Source organism: Buceros rhinoceros, unplaced genomic scaffold (genome assembly GCF_000710305.1).
Source record: "Buceros rhinoceros silvestris isolate BGI_N320 unplaced genomic scaffold, ASM71030v1 scaffold583, whole genome shotgun sequence".
Lineage (NCBI taxonomy): Eukaryota > Metazoa > Chordata > Aves > Bucerotiformes > Bucerotidae > Buceros > Buceros rhinoceros.
This window is the reverse complement of record NW_010401582.1, coordinates 17,749-33,806: the sequence shown is the minus strand read 5'-3', so window position 1 is coordinate 33,806 and position 16,058 is coordinate 17,749. Positions and strand designations below refer to the sequence as shown.

General features: G+C 37.6%; 1 protein-coding gene across 1 annotated transcript; it reads right to left on the bottom strand.

The window, feature by feature from the left end:
• Positions 1-1,386: 1,386 nt before the first annotated feature.
• On the bottom strand, positions 1,387-14,456 carry TBCA (tubulin folding cofactor A). Its single transcript, XM_010132303.1, has 3 exons — positions 14,355-14,456; positions 4,883-4,969; positions 1,387-1,669 (listed from the first exon to the last, which is right to left on the bottom strand). The coding sequence occupies exons 1-3, from the start codon at positions 14,439-14,441 to the stop codon at positions 1,589-1,591; spliced, it is 255 nt and encodes an 84-aa protein (XP_010130605.1). The 5' UTR covers positions 14,442-14,456; the 3' UTR covers positions 1,387-1,588.
• Between the last annotated feature and the right edge of the window lie 1,602 nt (positions 14,457-16,058).

Genomic DNA, 16,058 nt, shown 5'->3' with positions numbered 1-16,058 from the left:
CATTTATCCACGACACTCCACTCAATGGCTGCAAGCACAGAGTTACTGTTACACTGACTGCAGCCGGTCAGCTAAGACACGGGATCTGCTTGGTCTGCCACATCCTTTCCTGGTGAAGGTCAGTAAAAGAAGCTAGCTGAAAAGAGTATTCAGACAGAGGTTCTCCTCAACAGCAGGTCATTTGTGTTGCGAACCATGCAGTGTCTGTTTGGCAGTTACGTGCTTAGGGCACAATGCTGGTTAAGAAGGTGTACACGTACTCTTACAAAACCGTAGTAGTGTCACAAGTAGTACAAAGTAATAACAGTGTCACCTCTTTGCACTGTCTAGCACCAGTCTCGGTTCACTTCAGTGTAGGTCGTGCAGCAATCAATCAGAAATCTTGTGGTGTTGATAATCCGCCAGAGCAGTGCTTAAGAGTGATGAAGAAGTAGACTTACTACTCTCAGTATGCTTAAAGTACTCCAGTAGTGGTACTGAAATTGAAGTTACCCAAACTCAGGCAAATTAACAGAAAATTTTATTAAGAGTATTCAATATAGCACCACACAAAAGGTACACTGTGCTTTGTGTTGCCTTTAAGGAACATGCCAGAGCACTTTCAAAGCTAGAAAAACTAATGTAAAAAAAGCTTCCCTGTTCTTCAGCAGAGCTTACTGTTTGCTGTTTAGATAAGCTGTTCTGAAAGAACCACAGCTTTTGAGCATAATGTTTTAATAGTCTTCCAGGCAGATTAAGCATTGTTCCCTTAGCCAGTAGTTCTCACTCATCTTCTGAGGTTTCAGGTTCGCTCAAAAAAAAAAAAAAAAAATCCCCACACCTAGGCCAAGGTGCTTTCAGAAAAAGCATTTAGCTCAGAACTCTTAACAGCAGGTCCATCTGACAGCATACTAGTCAGCTGCTAAATTCTGTTTCTTCAAAAAGTAAGAGAATTTAGATCAACGGTAGTTGTATGAATTGGGCTCTATGAATCAACTCCAGACAAACTGAGAAAGATTTGGAATCAGTTCTTAATTCAGTCATGGTTTCAAAGACAACGAGTACATACTTGATAAAATTACAGGTAAATTACATCATAGAAAAAAGATGGGTGACTTTGAAGGGTCATTTAATCTACTTCCTCTTTCAGTAAAGATTATTATGCTACAATAGCTTGAACTTATTTCAGATATAAGGTGCTTCTAAAGCCCATGGCAGGGGAGTTGGAACTAGCTAGATCTTTAAGGTCTCTTCCAAACCGAATAATCCTATGATTCTTTCTCATTCTAAAGTATTTATTCCTTACATAGCTAAACTTTGTTTCTTAGCCTGAATTTTTCAGATTAAGTTCTGTATATTAGCTATTACGCTTACAATAAAACACCTTTATCTTTCCTTTTTGTAAGGGAGGTGAACTGGAAATGTTTCTATTTCACCTCAACATGGAACACACGTTTCAAACATCCTTTATTTGACGCATCTTGCAGTTAGAGAAAGGCTAGTTTGCATAAAGGGAATCTTAGCACGTCAACAACAGTAGTAGAGCCATAATCAAATGAAAGTGTGGAATGGACCAGGGCTAATGCATATAAAGAGTACTGAAAAACTTCTAGGCATCCAGCTTCACTGACTCCAGTATGGAACGTGCTTCTTTATACTCTTCAGCTTCTTCCAATTCTTTTTCATTTTCCTGGAATCAAAAACAAAATTTGAGTACTTTGAAAATAACTGACATGGGATTAAATTTAAGGTAACTATGAAAAAAACTGGTAACAACTGATGAGGAAAAGGCTGAGGTACTCAACAACTTGTTTGCATCAGTCTTCATTGATAACCTGTCTTATCACACCTCTTGAATGGATTGCTTGCAAGATGGGGACCAGGGGAGCAAAGCCCCTCCCATTGTAAGGGATCAGATTGAAGACCACCTGAGAAACCTGAACATACGTAAGTCTATGGGTCCTGATGAGATGCATTCCAGAGTCCTGAGCTAATTGGCTGATGTAGTTGCTAAGCCACTCTCCATGATATTTGAAAAGTCCTGGCAGTCCAGCAGGTGAAGTCCTTGGTGACCAGAAAAAGAAAAAACATTGCACCCATTTTTAAAAAGTGTAGAAAGGAGGGAACTACCTGGGAACTACTGACCTGCCAGCATCACCTCTGTGCTCTCCATGATATTTGAAAAGTCCTGGCAGTCCAGCAGGTGAAGTCCTTGGTGACCAGAAAAAGAAAAAACATTGCACCCATTTTTAAAAAGTGTAGAAAGGAGGGAACTACCTGGGAACTACTGACCTGCCAGCCTCACCTCTGTGCCTGGGAAGATCATGCAACAGATTGTCCTAGAAACTGTGCTAAGACACATGGAAGACAGCGTGGTTTGGGATTTGAGGATTTGAGAGAGCCAGCATGGCTTCACCAAGGGCAAGTCCTGCCTGACCAACCTAGTGGCCTTCTGTGATGGAGTTACTGCATCAATGGACAAGGGAAGAACTATGGATGCTATCCTCCTGGACTTCTGTAAGGCCTTTGACACACGTCCCCACAACATCATTCTGTCTAAATCAGACAGATAAGCACTTGCTGGGTGGACTGTTGGTGATAATGAATTGGCTGGACAGTTGCATCCAGAGGGTAGTGGTCAACCGTTCGATGTTCAGATGGAGATCAGTGACAAGTGTGTCCCTCGTGGGTCCACACTGGGACCAGTGCTGTTTAATATCATCAACAATAGAAAGCAGGACTGAGTGCTCCCTCAGCAAGTTTGCAGATGACACCAAGATGAGTGGTGTGATTGACACACTTAAGGGATGGGATGCCATCCAGAGGAATCCGGACAAGCTTGAGAAGTGGGCCTGTGTGAACTTAATGAGACAACAAGGCCAAGTACAAGGTCCTGCGCGTGGGCCAGGGCAAGCCCCTGTACTAATACAGGCTGGGTGATGATGGGATTGAGAGCAGCTCTGTGGAGGACTTGGGGGTACTCATGGATGGAAAGCTGGACCTGAGGGGGAAATGTGTGCTTGCAGCCCAGAAAGCCAACTGTATCCTGGACTGCATGAAAAGAAGTGTGGTCAGCAGGTCAAGGGAGGTGGTTCTGCCCCTCTATTCTGCTCTGATGAGACCTCACCTGGAGTACTGTGTCCAGCTCTCAGCACAAGAAAGCCAAAGACCTGTTGGAGGGAGTCCAGAGAAGGGTCACAAATACAATCAGAGGGCTGGAGCACCTCTGCTATAACGACAGGCTGAGAGAGTTGTTCAGCCTGGAGAAGAGAAGGCTCCAGGGAGACCTTATTGTGGCCTTTCAGTGCTTAAAAGGGGCTTGTAAGAAAGATGGGGACAGACTTTTTAGCAGGGCCTCTTGTGACATGAAAAGGGGCAATGTTTTTAAACTAAAAGAGGGGACATTTAGATTAGATATAAGAATAATTTTTTTTTTTTTTTTATGATGAGGGTGATGAAACACTGGAACAGGTTGCCCAGAGACGGTAAATGCCCCATCCCTAGAAACGTTCCAGGTCAAGTTGAATGGAACTCTGAGAAATCTGATCTAGCTAAAGATGTCCTTGCTCACGGGAGGAGGGTTGGACTAGATGAGTTTAAAGGTCCCTTCCAACCCAAACAAGGGATATATCATTATATACAATTATTGAAAACACTACATGACTCGAAGCACAGGTAACTTCTTTTGTCTTACTTAAGGTCTAGGATCATGGCTGGCATGTGTGAGAAGATTTGACCTATGCATACCTTTATTTTATTCTAGTAAATATCTAAAACCAAGGATAGCATAACAGGAACCAATAACAACAGACCTCAGAACAAAGGTATATTGGGAAAAAGCTTAATCAGATTGACAATTGAAGAAACATAGTACTACACGGTTGTTTTTACTACAACTACACAGTTGTTTTTACTAAAAGCTCTGAAGGTGAGCTAAGCACAAAAAGTAACTCTTGATGACTACTAAATTCTTAACAACAATAGTAATTCCCCCTATTCCTTGTTTTAAGTTTGTATGGATCAATAGCACCACATCTGCATGCCACTGACATCTATACCAGCTAACTGTTAAGTAACTAACTGAATGACAAAAGGATCCGAAAGCCTGACACGTACTGAGCATTTATTTTGCAAAACAGTAGAGGTATATTATCTGAGGGTAAGACACCTTCAGTTTTCCTTTGAGAAGGAAATTGCATTTTAGCCACCAAATGTATCTGGGGCTTAAATCAGGGTATGTATTTTTAGCCTCACAGCAGCATTTACACATGCTTCATACATCAATTCTTGATGAGAAGACAGCTTTTAAAATAAGCACGAGGATCTCCAAACTTAGTATAGTTTCAGTGAATCTATAAGATCCCATTTATTCCTGCAGGTATTCCTATCTTAAAAAATGTGGCACTAGTGCTCACCTCACTAATGAAAAATAAAGCAGTACTTGGCAAACACTCAGCATTCTTGTTTCTTGATTACAGCAGCAAAGTATTTTGACTATTCTAATTCACTACAAACATATTATATACATCTACACTATCTAGAAAACTACCTAAAGCAGGTGAACTGTTTTTTTTTCTGATCGTGTAATGTAATTAGCACAGGAATTCCAAGTCCATTTCAACTATTCAGTATTTAAGTGCATGTTGCGTGTACATTCCATTAAAGACAGCTTCTAATATTCTAACGCACACAGTTTTCATAGTCTGAAGACCAAGTCTGCAGAGACAGTTTATCTAAAATGAAATATTGGTAGGTTACAGGATGCTAGTCTTGGGATCTATAAAAAGTATTTCTTGAAGCCAGTTCTAACATGCTGCAGTTGCACTGCAGACTAGCATGTTCATTTAAGTTCATCAAGGAACAGCAGCAATTCCCAGTCAGTGGGTTATGGTGTTATACTTACTAGTAGCTGAGTAAGATCTGCATGTGCAACTTCTAATCTGCGCTGGCAGTCTGGAATCATCATTCGTGACTCTTGCAAGATCTCGATCTGTAAAAATTAGAAGCAACTTAAATGAGAATGTATTCCAGATAGGAACATTTTCTTTTTTCTAAGAGAAGTCTTTACTCTGGCTCTCCAGTCATCACCTAGGAACTTCAAAACAGTTGCAGCTATTTTCTGAACAGACTTTATTAAAAGACAGTCACTTTGCATAATTTCTTTAAACTGTTAATTTACAGGACATGTCCATTTAATTTATATTTAATTAAGCACAAAGTAAGTGCAAAAGAGTATATAGAATGTATTTTCCCTTAGAAAAGAAGTACTGCCTGATAAGCTATCCATATGGCATTTGTTAAAGAGGCTATTTAAAACAAACTTTCTCCTGCTGTCGTGAAGCAGCTTCATCCAAAATGGGATCAGCTGGTTATATAAATATCTCCTGCATCTTTTGGGTAATAAAGAAAAACAGTGTTCAGATAATACCACATAGAGATAATTACTGCATGAAAAAAGTTATTGAGTTATTGATCACATTGTGTGCACACTGCAGGAGGCTCTGACTGAAAGACAAAGGTAAAGAAAAACGAAAAGCAAAGACCAGCAGGCTCATATTTTTGATGCTTATCATGCATAAAAAGTTATTACTTATCCTTGTGCTTCATTTTAGGAGAAAGATTATTCTCACCATGCACTTTGAACAAAATTGCTAAACTGGCGCCCCACTGAATCTGAACATCCTGCCTCCTCCTACAGAAAACAACTTCAGATTTAAACAAGGGACCGTGTATTTCATGGAACAATTCTGAATCCAAAATCCAGTCGCTGAGAAGAAAAAGTGTATCGAGTTGTTCAGTAATGTTAAGATCTACTTAGAAACAAAAAAATCTCAGATATTTAAAGATGAAACCTGCCCTGCATTCAGGATAACCTGCAACAGAAGGTGTTTCCTTTAAATGGCTTACTTCATTCTGTCATTCCTATGTTGTATTCTCCTTCCAGTACTACTGCTGCTGTACCAAAGGGCTATTGTAAAAAGGAAGATGAACTTTAGCTGATAATGTATTTATACACACAGGAAGGCCTTATGTAGTAAGGCATTAACACATTTTTTTAAATTGTCATGTATTTAAGTTCTTAGTTCAAGCTACTTTAGAGAGAAAGGTCTTAAAAAACTTGTTTCTAATTTTCTTTCAGAGAATCTAGGGTAAAACCTGTATACTTCAGTGAAGCAAGGATGAGTGACAAATGTTTTGAAAAAAGTTAAGCACGTCAAAGTTCTATTTCTCATCAGGTTTATTGCTTTTAACCATTCAGTGTGAGACTGTATAAAAATAAAACTACAAACTCTGCATATTACACTTCCACCACTGAATAACTAAATAAAGGTTTGTAACTTCCTTATGATGTGCCATAAACTGCATGAGATGATGCCTTCTTTATGTAGTAGAAATCTGTTCTATAAAGAATACCTACAGGAGTGAGAATATCCAGTAATTACTTTCTTTGGCCAGCTTGCTAAATAGTTGTGTATTGTAAAGCTGGTAGAGATGATATGAAAAAGCGGTAACTCATTTGATGTACGCCTCTCAACAAGCGATTGGGGAGGGCATATTAATCTATAATCTGTAAGCTGTAGTCCTGGCTGCTGTAAGAAAAGAACAACACTACTCCAATATCTCTATTCAAAACAGAATTTGATTGAGATCCAAAGGGGTACTTGAGTTTTATTTACATTTGCCTACAGTTATGCAATAATTAATAAAAGCCAGAAAGATGATAAATCCTAGAACTATATTCAGTAGGTGCAAACAGCTGAAGTCTGGAACAGGGATTTTGTCGAACCAATATTAATAGTTGATTACCAAACTACCTATGGAAACTTTTAATAACTTCTGCATAAACCAAATTTTTTCATATAATGCTGATAATCCCAGAAAGACCATTTGTTGTTACAAATGCAAATAATAAAGTCAAAAGCTCAAATAATTAGATAGGCTTTATGATTGGAATTTTTAAAATGTTTGCTCTCCAAATTCTATCAAAGTTCTGCCAAACATTCTGACTGAACTTAATTATAAGCAGGTCATAAAGGAAGTTATTGGATTAAACTGGTATAACTTTGCAAAAAAACCGTACGTACCTGCGAGGTTTCTAAGAATTACAATGCCAAACAGAAGTATTTAAAAACTGGAGTAACAAAAATGCATCTAAATACAGTGTTAAGACAAAAGCAATAAAACACAGAAATATGAACACGGAGAAGCAAACTCAATTTGCTGTCAATGCACACAGGACCAAAAGAGCTACTGCAGCTACAGTGAGGATTATGACCCCTCTCATTTAAATGTACTGAAAAAGCCAGTTAAAGAAGTGTCTTCAACCCACCACATTTCCAGTCAGTTGGATTTCAGGATTGAAGGTAGTTCTACTAAGGGAGCAGATGTCTGGCATCTTTCAAAAGGAAGCAGTTTCCTCAGATGTGACAGTGCTCTCTAACTGCTGGGGTGTATATAGCCAATTTACTAAAAACAATGTGGATTTTTTGTAAATTGAATCAGGTATCAAAGAGCTGGTATGCAAAACACACGATCAGTAGCCTTCAATCTGATTTCCATAAACTCCAAATTGCAGTTACACATAAAGCAGAACAGATGTAAACACACAGATCCATCTACCAGTTACCTATGTGGAAGTGCACCATAACCAAAATCAGACAAAAATAAGCATAAAGGCCAAAGGTTTCTATGAGAAACAGCTAAGGAGATAATTCCCAAGGCTTTAAACATAAGCAACTTCAGTTTTAGTAGGTCCCACAATGAAAGTCCAAAGCTACCATTTTAACTTTAGGCAGGGCTGCTCACAAGGCAGGTTATCTACTTTGGATCACCCAAGCACTCTACTCTGAAACTCATTTTTGATTAATTTAAGAATACAAATAAACTGGTGCATATGAGTGTTGATACCAAGTATTTTGCAACAGGAAGTGATTGTGCTCTGCCTGACATGTATTGTGTAATGGTTTTATCAGCTTCAAAAAGGTGGAAGCAGAGATTGTTTTTTTTTTTCCCAGCTGACCCACATCTAACCAAGAGATTTAGAGATGTGCGGATCAACAAATAATTTTAAAACAACAAAAATAAAGCCTCTGTAGTGTCTTTCCTTAATCTTAGGACAGCCTATTAGATAGCCTACTTACTCATACTGTCCGCAGCAATACTGTTTTACATGACAGGAGTGGTGTTCTAAACACAAGAGACAGGCTAAAAAACATCATAGACGTGAATGAGTCATGTATGTACCGACTATACACACAGACACATTAATATGTATTCATGCTTTTAAATACTCCCTCATAATCACTTACCTTTTGACAGTTGCATAGATAATCATATCAGTATAGATCTACTCTAAGATGGTAGGGAGGAAAAGAAAAAGACATGCAAATAATTCAGTTTGCTAAGAAAAGAGCTACCAGTTTGAACTACTTTTCATCAGAAAGTTTGTAAACCACTTGGAATCCATTGACTAATTACAGCCATATATGATGGTAGGGCAGACACCCAAATGAAAAAAGGCCATGTCTAAACACCACAAACACCAATGGATCCAAAATTAATAATCCTACTAAGGAACAGATTCTAGCACAAAGTAAACAGTCATGCTAAGACTTCTGGTAGTCTCATCAACATGTTTATAACTTCAATCCACAGCATGGTATTACTTCTCACCTCACTAGTAACCAGGGAATACAAAGGGACAATGTGCTGAGCCAGGATGGTGGCATGGTGACATAGGCAGTAGGACAGCATGGATGATGGAGGAGAAAGCTGGGCATAGGAAAAGAAGAAACTCAGAGGAGTTAGAGCATTAAAGTGAATACAGAGGGAAAATAACCCAAACAAAACTCTAGGAAACCAAGTTTTATTAGTTCTAACTCCTTTGAAGCAACCTTTTTTATTTTCACAGAGCGGGTCCAAAAGAAACTTGAGCTATCCACAAATACAGGATACAAGAGCATGGTGCAACCTGTTGCAGGTGAGTTGTCAAACACATTGATCAAAAGACTTCCAAAGGACCACGAATAAAAGTTTGCAGTAAAGAACTGGAGACCATTGTTTTGTTTCTATAGTGCTTGAGCATTTCAACAACTGAAATGGCCATATATCAACCATAAACCACCTACCACTTGTAGCAAAAAAGCTGGAGAATAAAACCCTATAGATCTAATGCCTCAGTATTTTAAATGAGCTTTCTCTGCAGCTCATCTCAGGTGAGGGCTAATCCTGTTTCTTCTAAAGCAGACCACTTCAGAACATAAAAGGCAGAAAGGTTCCTTCGGTCTTTTTGGAAAAGGGTTTGTCACTGGCTGCTTTCCACTAATGTACAAGTATTTTCTTCATTGTCAGTCATGGGGGGTGGTGGCAGAACACCACATGACTTGAGGCTAAAAAACAGAGATTGTGTTCAGAAGACAGAAGCAAAACTATATCCTCCACTGAAAAAGTTTTTAATTACATATGCTGTATCATAAATTACAGATACTGCTCCTTTAAGACTAACTTAGAGGACAATAATGGAATTATCCATTAGAGAATGTTGTCATTTAATCAGGAGGCAGCACATTTCCTTCAAGCAACTCAAAAGTTCTACACGAACAGATCCATGTCGACGCAAGTACAAACCTCATCCTGTAAACAGCTGAGGGGTAAACATCTGAATGAAGAGGTTTCTTTGGAACTGGCATAAAGAAAACACCAACAAAAGAAAGACTTGCCTTCCCTACAAGAATGGCTCAACTCTTGATGTAAATAGCCAAATTTTCTCTTTGCTCCACTCCAACTTTCTGTGGCATAGGTTAGGCTTGGAGGAGAGGTTGTGAGGGTTGGGGTTTTATTTTTTTTTCCTGTTGCTGGGTTTTTTTGGTTGGTTGTTAAAGTAAGATATAGATCCCGAATCCATGCTTCATGAATGCATGCTTTGCTAAAAGGTAGCAGGCTGGTTAGGAGATGTTTTAGAATAAGCTTGGAGGTTTGGGAGGAATCTCCCATTTGTTTTTTGGTGCAGAAATACCTGGGAAAATATCTGTGCTAAAATTGGAAGCAGAACACACATGGGAAATTTCCTAGACTGACAGAATGCAGAAGAGTCAAGCCCAGATTTTTTTCCTCCCTCCAGAACACTCATGTCCCATCATAGTGGCAGGTGTTTTCTACCATAGAAATGTTACCCATAGAATACTAACTTATTCCAAATATTCTATTAAAAATAGATTTAATCTTAACCATAAAATCTGGAACCCAGAAGGTACTTACACCTGCCTAGATAAAAAGGAAAATGGCCTTTGGAAAACAAAGGTTTGAAAAAGGAAGATCACAGTACTGTTTTTTCGTCATTTGGTCTCTTGCAGAAAGCACATTAGGCAAAAAACCCAAAGTTTGAAAGCATTTTTAATACCACTTTTATGTTAGAAATACTATTCTACACTTAGTACAGAGAATTCCAAGTTGCTAGCTTTTGAGAAAACAAATCGTGCTTGTTAAGGATACTGTCCAAATACATAAGGAGGAGCATTATAACTTCATTAGTATTTCCACTGCTTCTTTACTCAAGCAACTAGAGCTACAGTTCAGATTATTAAGCAAAGATAATCTATTCTTACGTAAAAAAAAAAGACTGAAATGAAACTGTATATTTCATCTAATCTTACTGTACTTGATCAGTGAGAAGAATGAAACTTTGTTTGAACAAATCAGATCGGGGGGTGGAAAGAACTAAAAAAGCAAAAAAGCCAGTTGAGCTAACTGAAATATTTCTGTGAGGCTAAACAGATGTTGAGAAAGTTACAGAATATTACAATGTTCCTTTCACTGAGCACCCTCCAGTTAACAAGATTAGCATCAAATTCTCATCTACCACAGTAGTTTTTCAAAACAATATACATTGTTTCTAAATTTATTTCTTTTTAGCTGTTTCAGGAGATATTCTACCTTTCACTGAACAGCAAAAGAAATATCGCTGTTCTCACTAATACTTGTAAATTCTATGTTAAATCCACTGGATTTTAATTCATCTGGAAATGACACTATTTGAGAAGTCATTTGGAACTGTAGGATAACTTTTTAAAAAATGAGAATTTATCATTTATCAGTAAAAATGCTGACAGTTAACAAAACCACCGGAGTATATCTACCACCTACTGAGACAAAACACAAAGTAGACACCTCAGGCTTCACAACCCTCAAGATACAAACATTAGCTGGAAAAGGATGTTCATTTGTGTACGAGTCACATCAACCACCACAGAAATAAAGAAAACTACTGGTTCCTATCATAAGTCTGCACTTCTGAGTGATTACAGTGTGAAAACTTACTATTACAAGTAAAGTATTACAAAGCTCTGCGTAAAGTCTTCATATATTGAGAATCATTACAACTGCATAGAAACGAAGGCTTCATCAGGAAAAAAGTCCACACAGAGGTACAATTGCACTACTTGCTGCTACCAGTCAGGTTTCCTCATGACCTTCTACAGAAACTCTATGTAGAATTTACACCTGGTGGAATACATCAAAAGTCTTTTAATATTTTTTTCCGAGATTTGACAAACATGATAGATTTGTATAGAATAGTTCAGTTTTTAATGAGATAGTTTTCAATTTAGTATTTTATTAAAGTACTTAATAACCCTTCTTCCAACAAGTCTCATGTTGAAGATAGTGTGACTATGAGATAGAAATACTTTTCTTTCATAGGCTTTTTTCCCCCAAAATACTGCTCTTCATTTATGGTTTTTTATTTCTGACAATTTGGCTCAAATGAATTGTTAGAAGCTTTCTCCTAAATTCTAAATTTCTCATCTTTTGTGGGCAAAAACCTACGTGATGATAGCAGAGCAATTTAAAAAAAAATTTAGCTGTAAGAGATGGAAAGAGAAGGGCTTCCTTGCTCCCTAATGCTAGAACATTTCCCTGTGATACACAGCCTACCACAAGTAGCAGTCATCCAGCTCAGATTCAGCTGAAGTACAAGTAGTACAAATACAACCTGCACCCAGGACAATGGTAATATACGAGTGTTACAGGTGAAAAGCAGATGCAGATCCACTCAGGGATGAGGCACAATGGTCCGTAAGTGAAAGCTCTAGCTTTACTGAAAGAATAGCTTTACCACAGTTAACCTAACACTGCCAAGTCCTTCAGCACCACATCTACAGCCCTTTAAACACTTCCAGGGATGGGTACTCAACCTCTTCCTTGGGCAGCCTGTTCCAGGGCTTTACAACCCTTTCAGTGAAGAAGTTTTTTTCCTAATACCCAACCTAAATCTCCCATGGTGCAACTTGAGGCCATTTCCTCTTGTCCTATCACTTGTTATTTGGGAGACCAACCCCCACTTTGCTAAAACCTCCTTTCAGGCAGTTGAAGAGAGCAGTAAAGTGTCCCCTGAGCCTCCTTTTCTCCAGGCTAAACAACCACAGTTCCCTCAGCTGCTCCTTGTTAAGACTTGTTCTCTAGACACTTCACCAGCTTTGTTACCTTTCTTTGGACACACAGGTTTGTATATATGTATCTAATTTAGCTGAAACCTCAGCTAAAATAATACTCAAAATTATTTTCCTAGCCTCAAATGATTGAGTTCAATCCCATCCCACAAATGTTACCTTCTTTACTGAAATAAAGACAACAACAATATTTTTGAATAAACAGTTATTCAGATTAGGAATTATTACCTAAAAGCAATTCTGAATGTGTAACTACAGATATTTTTCCTGAAGAACATCTTCAAGTATTAACTCTATCAAAAATATGATTCTGAGCGAACACTCCTGGTATTACAGCATTTTCTTCAGAGTAAGATTTGATCCTTTGAAAAGTGTGCACATTCTTTCTGAGCCTCTAAATTATTCATAACCTAAAATATTCACAACTTCTAGGATGCAAAGTGCACTAAAAGAACAGGAAGTGAAGATGTCATTGGAGGAACTCATTGCTTTCAAAGTGGATGAGGCAATTTCAGAATGAACTGAGACTGTTCTCTGTGAAGGCATCTTGTCTTGGACTCCGAGAATACCTTAAAGTAGTGTGTAACATTTCATTTCACAGCAGAAGTTCACAGCCTCCACCGTTTTTGACTTTGATGATATCTTGCAGGTCACTGCGGAAATACCAGAGTGCAGTCAAATAATCTGATGAATGGGGGACACTAAAAATGAGAATTGCATTCATTAGTTCTTGTTAGCACTAGCAGATCTCCAGTAAGACTATTTTGTAGGATCTTGGAATCTCACGTCTGCAGTGGGGGCAGAAAACAGTTCAGCTCTATAGGCACAATTCTTCATTTGTATACAAATTCTGTATTTGTATCTCTTTTCCATGGCATAATGAAAGCAAGGCAGGACACACACACATGAACTGAAATCTAAACTTAGCTAAAAAAGTTGCCTTAACTTGTTCTAAAAGGGCTTTCTCATACCTTGTTTTTTAATTTCAGTTTTGTTTAACCCGTTCTTCCATTGTTTAAAAATGAAGATGGGAGAACGCTAGGTTAGGTTTTATCACTTGAGGCCAGACGACTACTGAAACAAGTGAAAATAATTTTAATTTAAGAGAAAACATCTGGGAAATGCTTGGGAAAAAATCAGTTATAACTTCTTTAGTTCAAAGAAAATAAAGGCCATAGTTAAATACAGACATGCCACATTTCTGTAAAGAATAAACACGTATTTCATACATCCAAGCTTTCTCCCAGCGAGAAGGAAACTTGAGAATCCTTCTCCTTACAAAAAGCCATATACCAACTGTCTGCAACACTGTCCTTAGTGGGAAACCTTCAAAGAAAATTTACTCACATTGTAACAGTGACACTAAACAATACAGCAGATGAAACAACAGCATGCACATCGCACCTTGCTAGTCAGTGACTTTAACTATGAATTCCAGCAGCTTCTACAGGCCACTGCATACCCATTGCTCTCTCTCTTTGAGGTCCAAAAGTATTTTACCAAAGGGATACTAGTTTACTCAAATGTTTCATCTTCATAGCATTTTAACAATCAAGCATTGTCACTTCCCTTTAACATTTGCACTTAGTAGCAAGCACTTAGTTTAGTTTACCTAAACCCATCCAGACAATGTATTTTTAGGTTCTTGGTATTTTTGTGAAAGAGGGTTCATGATGGCCTCATACACACTGTTAGTAAGCGATAGCCATCCTGACACCATTCATATGCAGTCTCCTTACAATTTAACAGTTCTAGAGTAAAAAACATTTCTACAAATTATTATGACTTCCATAATTGATAGGATTTTAGTCTAGTATTTATATAACAGCAGTCTGGAAGAAGGTCCAGAAGATTCTTTTATTTAAGGATGACTATGATTAACTGAAAGTAAAGAAGGATTTTTACAAAACAAGCTTTAGGATAGTTTACCTGCTTCTTAATTCCATAATCATCGCATGCTTCAGCTTTCATTTTTTCAATCTTTTCTTCTTGCTGTTTTGCTTCTTTTTCATACATAACTTTTTCTTTTGCCAATCTGCAATTAAACCAAGTGATTGTGTTAATCTGGTTCTATTACAGCAAAAAGTTACAACACTGAAAACAAGCCCCCATCCCTGAAAGCTGCAGTCCTGTAAGATAATACAGTTTTATTAAAAGAGGCTCTTAACCACTGAGAAAAACTGCATCTAGGAAATACTGAATTTAGCTATAATGTATAATGATTCTTACGAGAATAATTTAAATTAAATTTAAAAGATTCTGCATGGGCTTATCCATACAGAATACCCTGAAAAAGCTATATATTGGTACTTCATTTCAAATACGTAACAAAAACAGATAGGCTACCTTGTAGATCTGGATGACTGCTAATAAAGCCAGTAGTACAGAGAAGAAAGAGAGTCTTCATAGGTAGCCAAAACAAACAAGATGTCTGCAGATATTTCATTATTATCATCAGGTTTTAGGTCAGCATTTATTTGCCAGAACTTCTCAACATCAATCGTGTTCCTAAAGTTTTGCAAGAAATTTGTATTGCCTGTCATATTGTCATCTTTCCTCTTTCCTATTCACTATTAAGTAACACCATTGTCTGCATTAATAGATGAATAATCACACACATACTTCTTTGTAGTAACTGAAAAAATGTATTACAGTAAAAGAAACAGCATTTTCAAGTTCACAGACTGTGATACCAGAACATTTTCTTCCCAATCACCATATTTTATGACATTAAATGCATTACTTCCCATAGTAGTTTTCACACAAAAATAATGAAAAGTAAAATCTCCAAATTACACAGCAGCCTCATAGTCTCATATTCTTTTAGAATTTTCTTAATTTACCCTGATGCTGGTTTGGGGGTTATAGCCAAAGGAAAAAGTTCCAAAATTTACATTATAGCCATTTTCTTTATGGACTATCTGTCAGAGGGAAAATAATCCATCTTTTAATTCTAATACTGGACCTGTACTTGGGAGCAGAATGCTTTTTGCTAACAAGCATAGAATCAAGAATAGCATAAAAAATTATGAAGGTCAGAGGGGAATATTAAGGTACCCAGGTCTGATGCCCTACAGTAGTGCTTTCATTGCTGTTTCTTTATCAAATCTTATTATTTGTTGTCAGTGCAATTTTGCTGTTGCATCTCTATTTTGTCATGTATGTTCATTAGGTATATGTTGATTATGTAATGCTAGATCTGAACCAAAATATCCTTCAGGATCTGGAGAATAACAAAGTAATTTCTGACCAACTAATTCAGGATGAAAACAAACACTGAGATTCTACTGCAAACCCGAGTGTGTGCCAAAGAAAATCCCTTCCCAAACAAGAATAAGCATCACATTAGCCTATATAATATTGTTTAAGGGGAAAACCTAACAGCCAAAAGAATATCATCAGATCTAAGAAGCAAAAAATACATTACATGAATAAAAACAGAATAAATAAAGGTCTAGTAGAAAGCTTCGGGGGCACGTTAGCACTATACATTGTAAGCACAAATTAATTCTTAATTTGTCACAGTTAAGTGCCCTGCTATAAGTGCTGCTGAGGATGGGCAGAACAGTACTGGAGTGATAACTTTTTGTGAAGCTGCCACAAAAGCACCACTGCAGTAGTATCTTGAAAAAA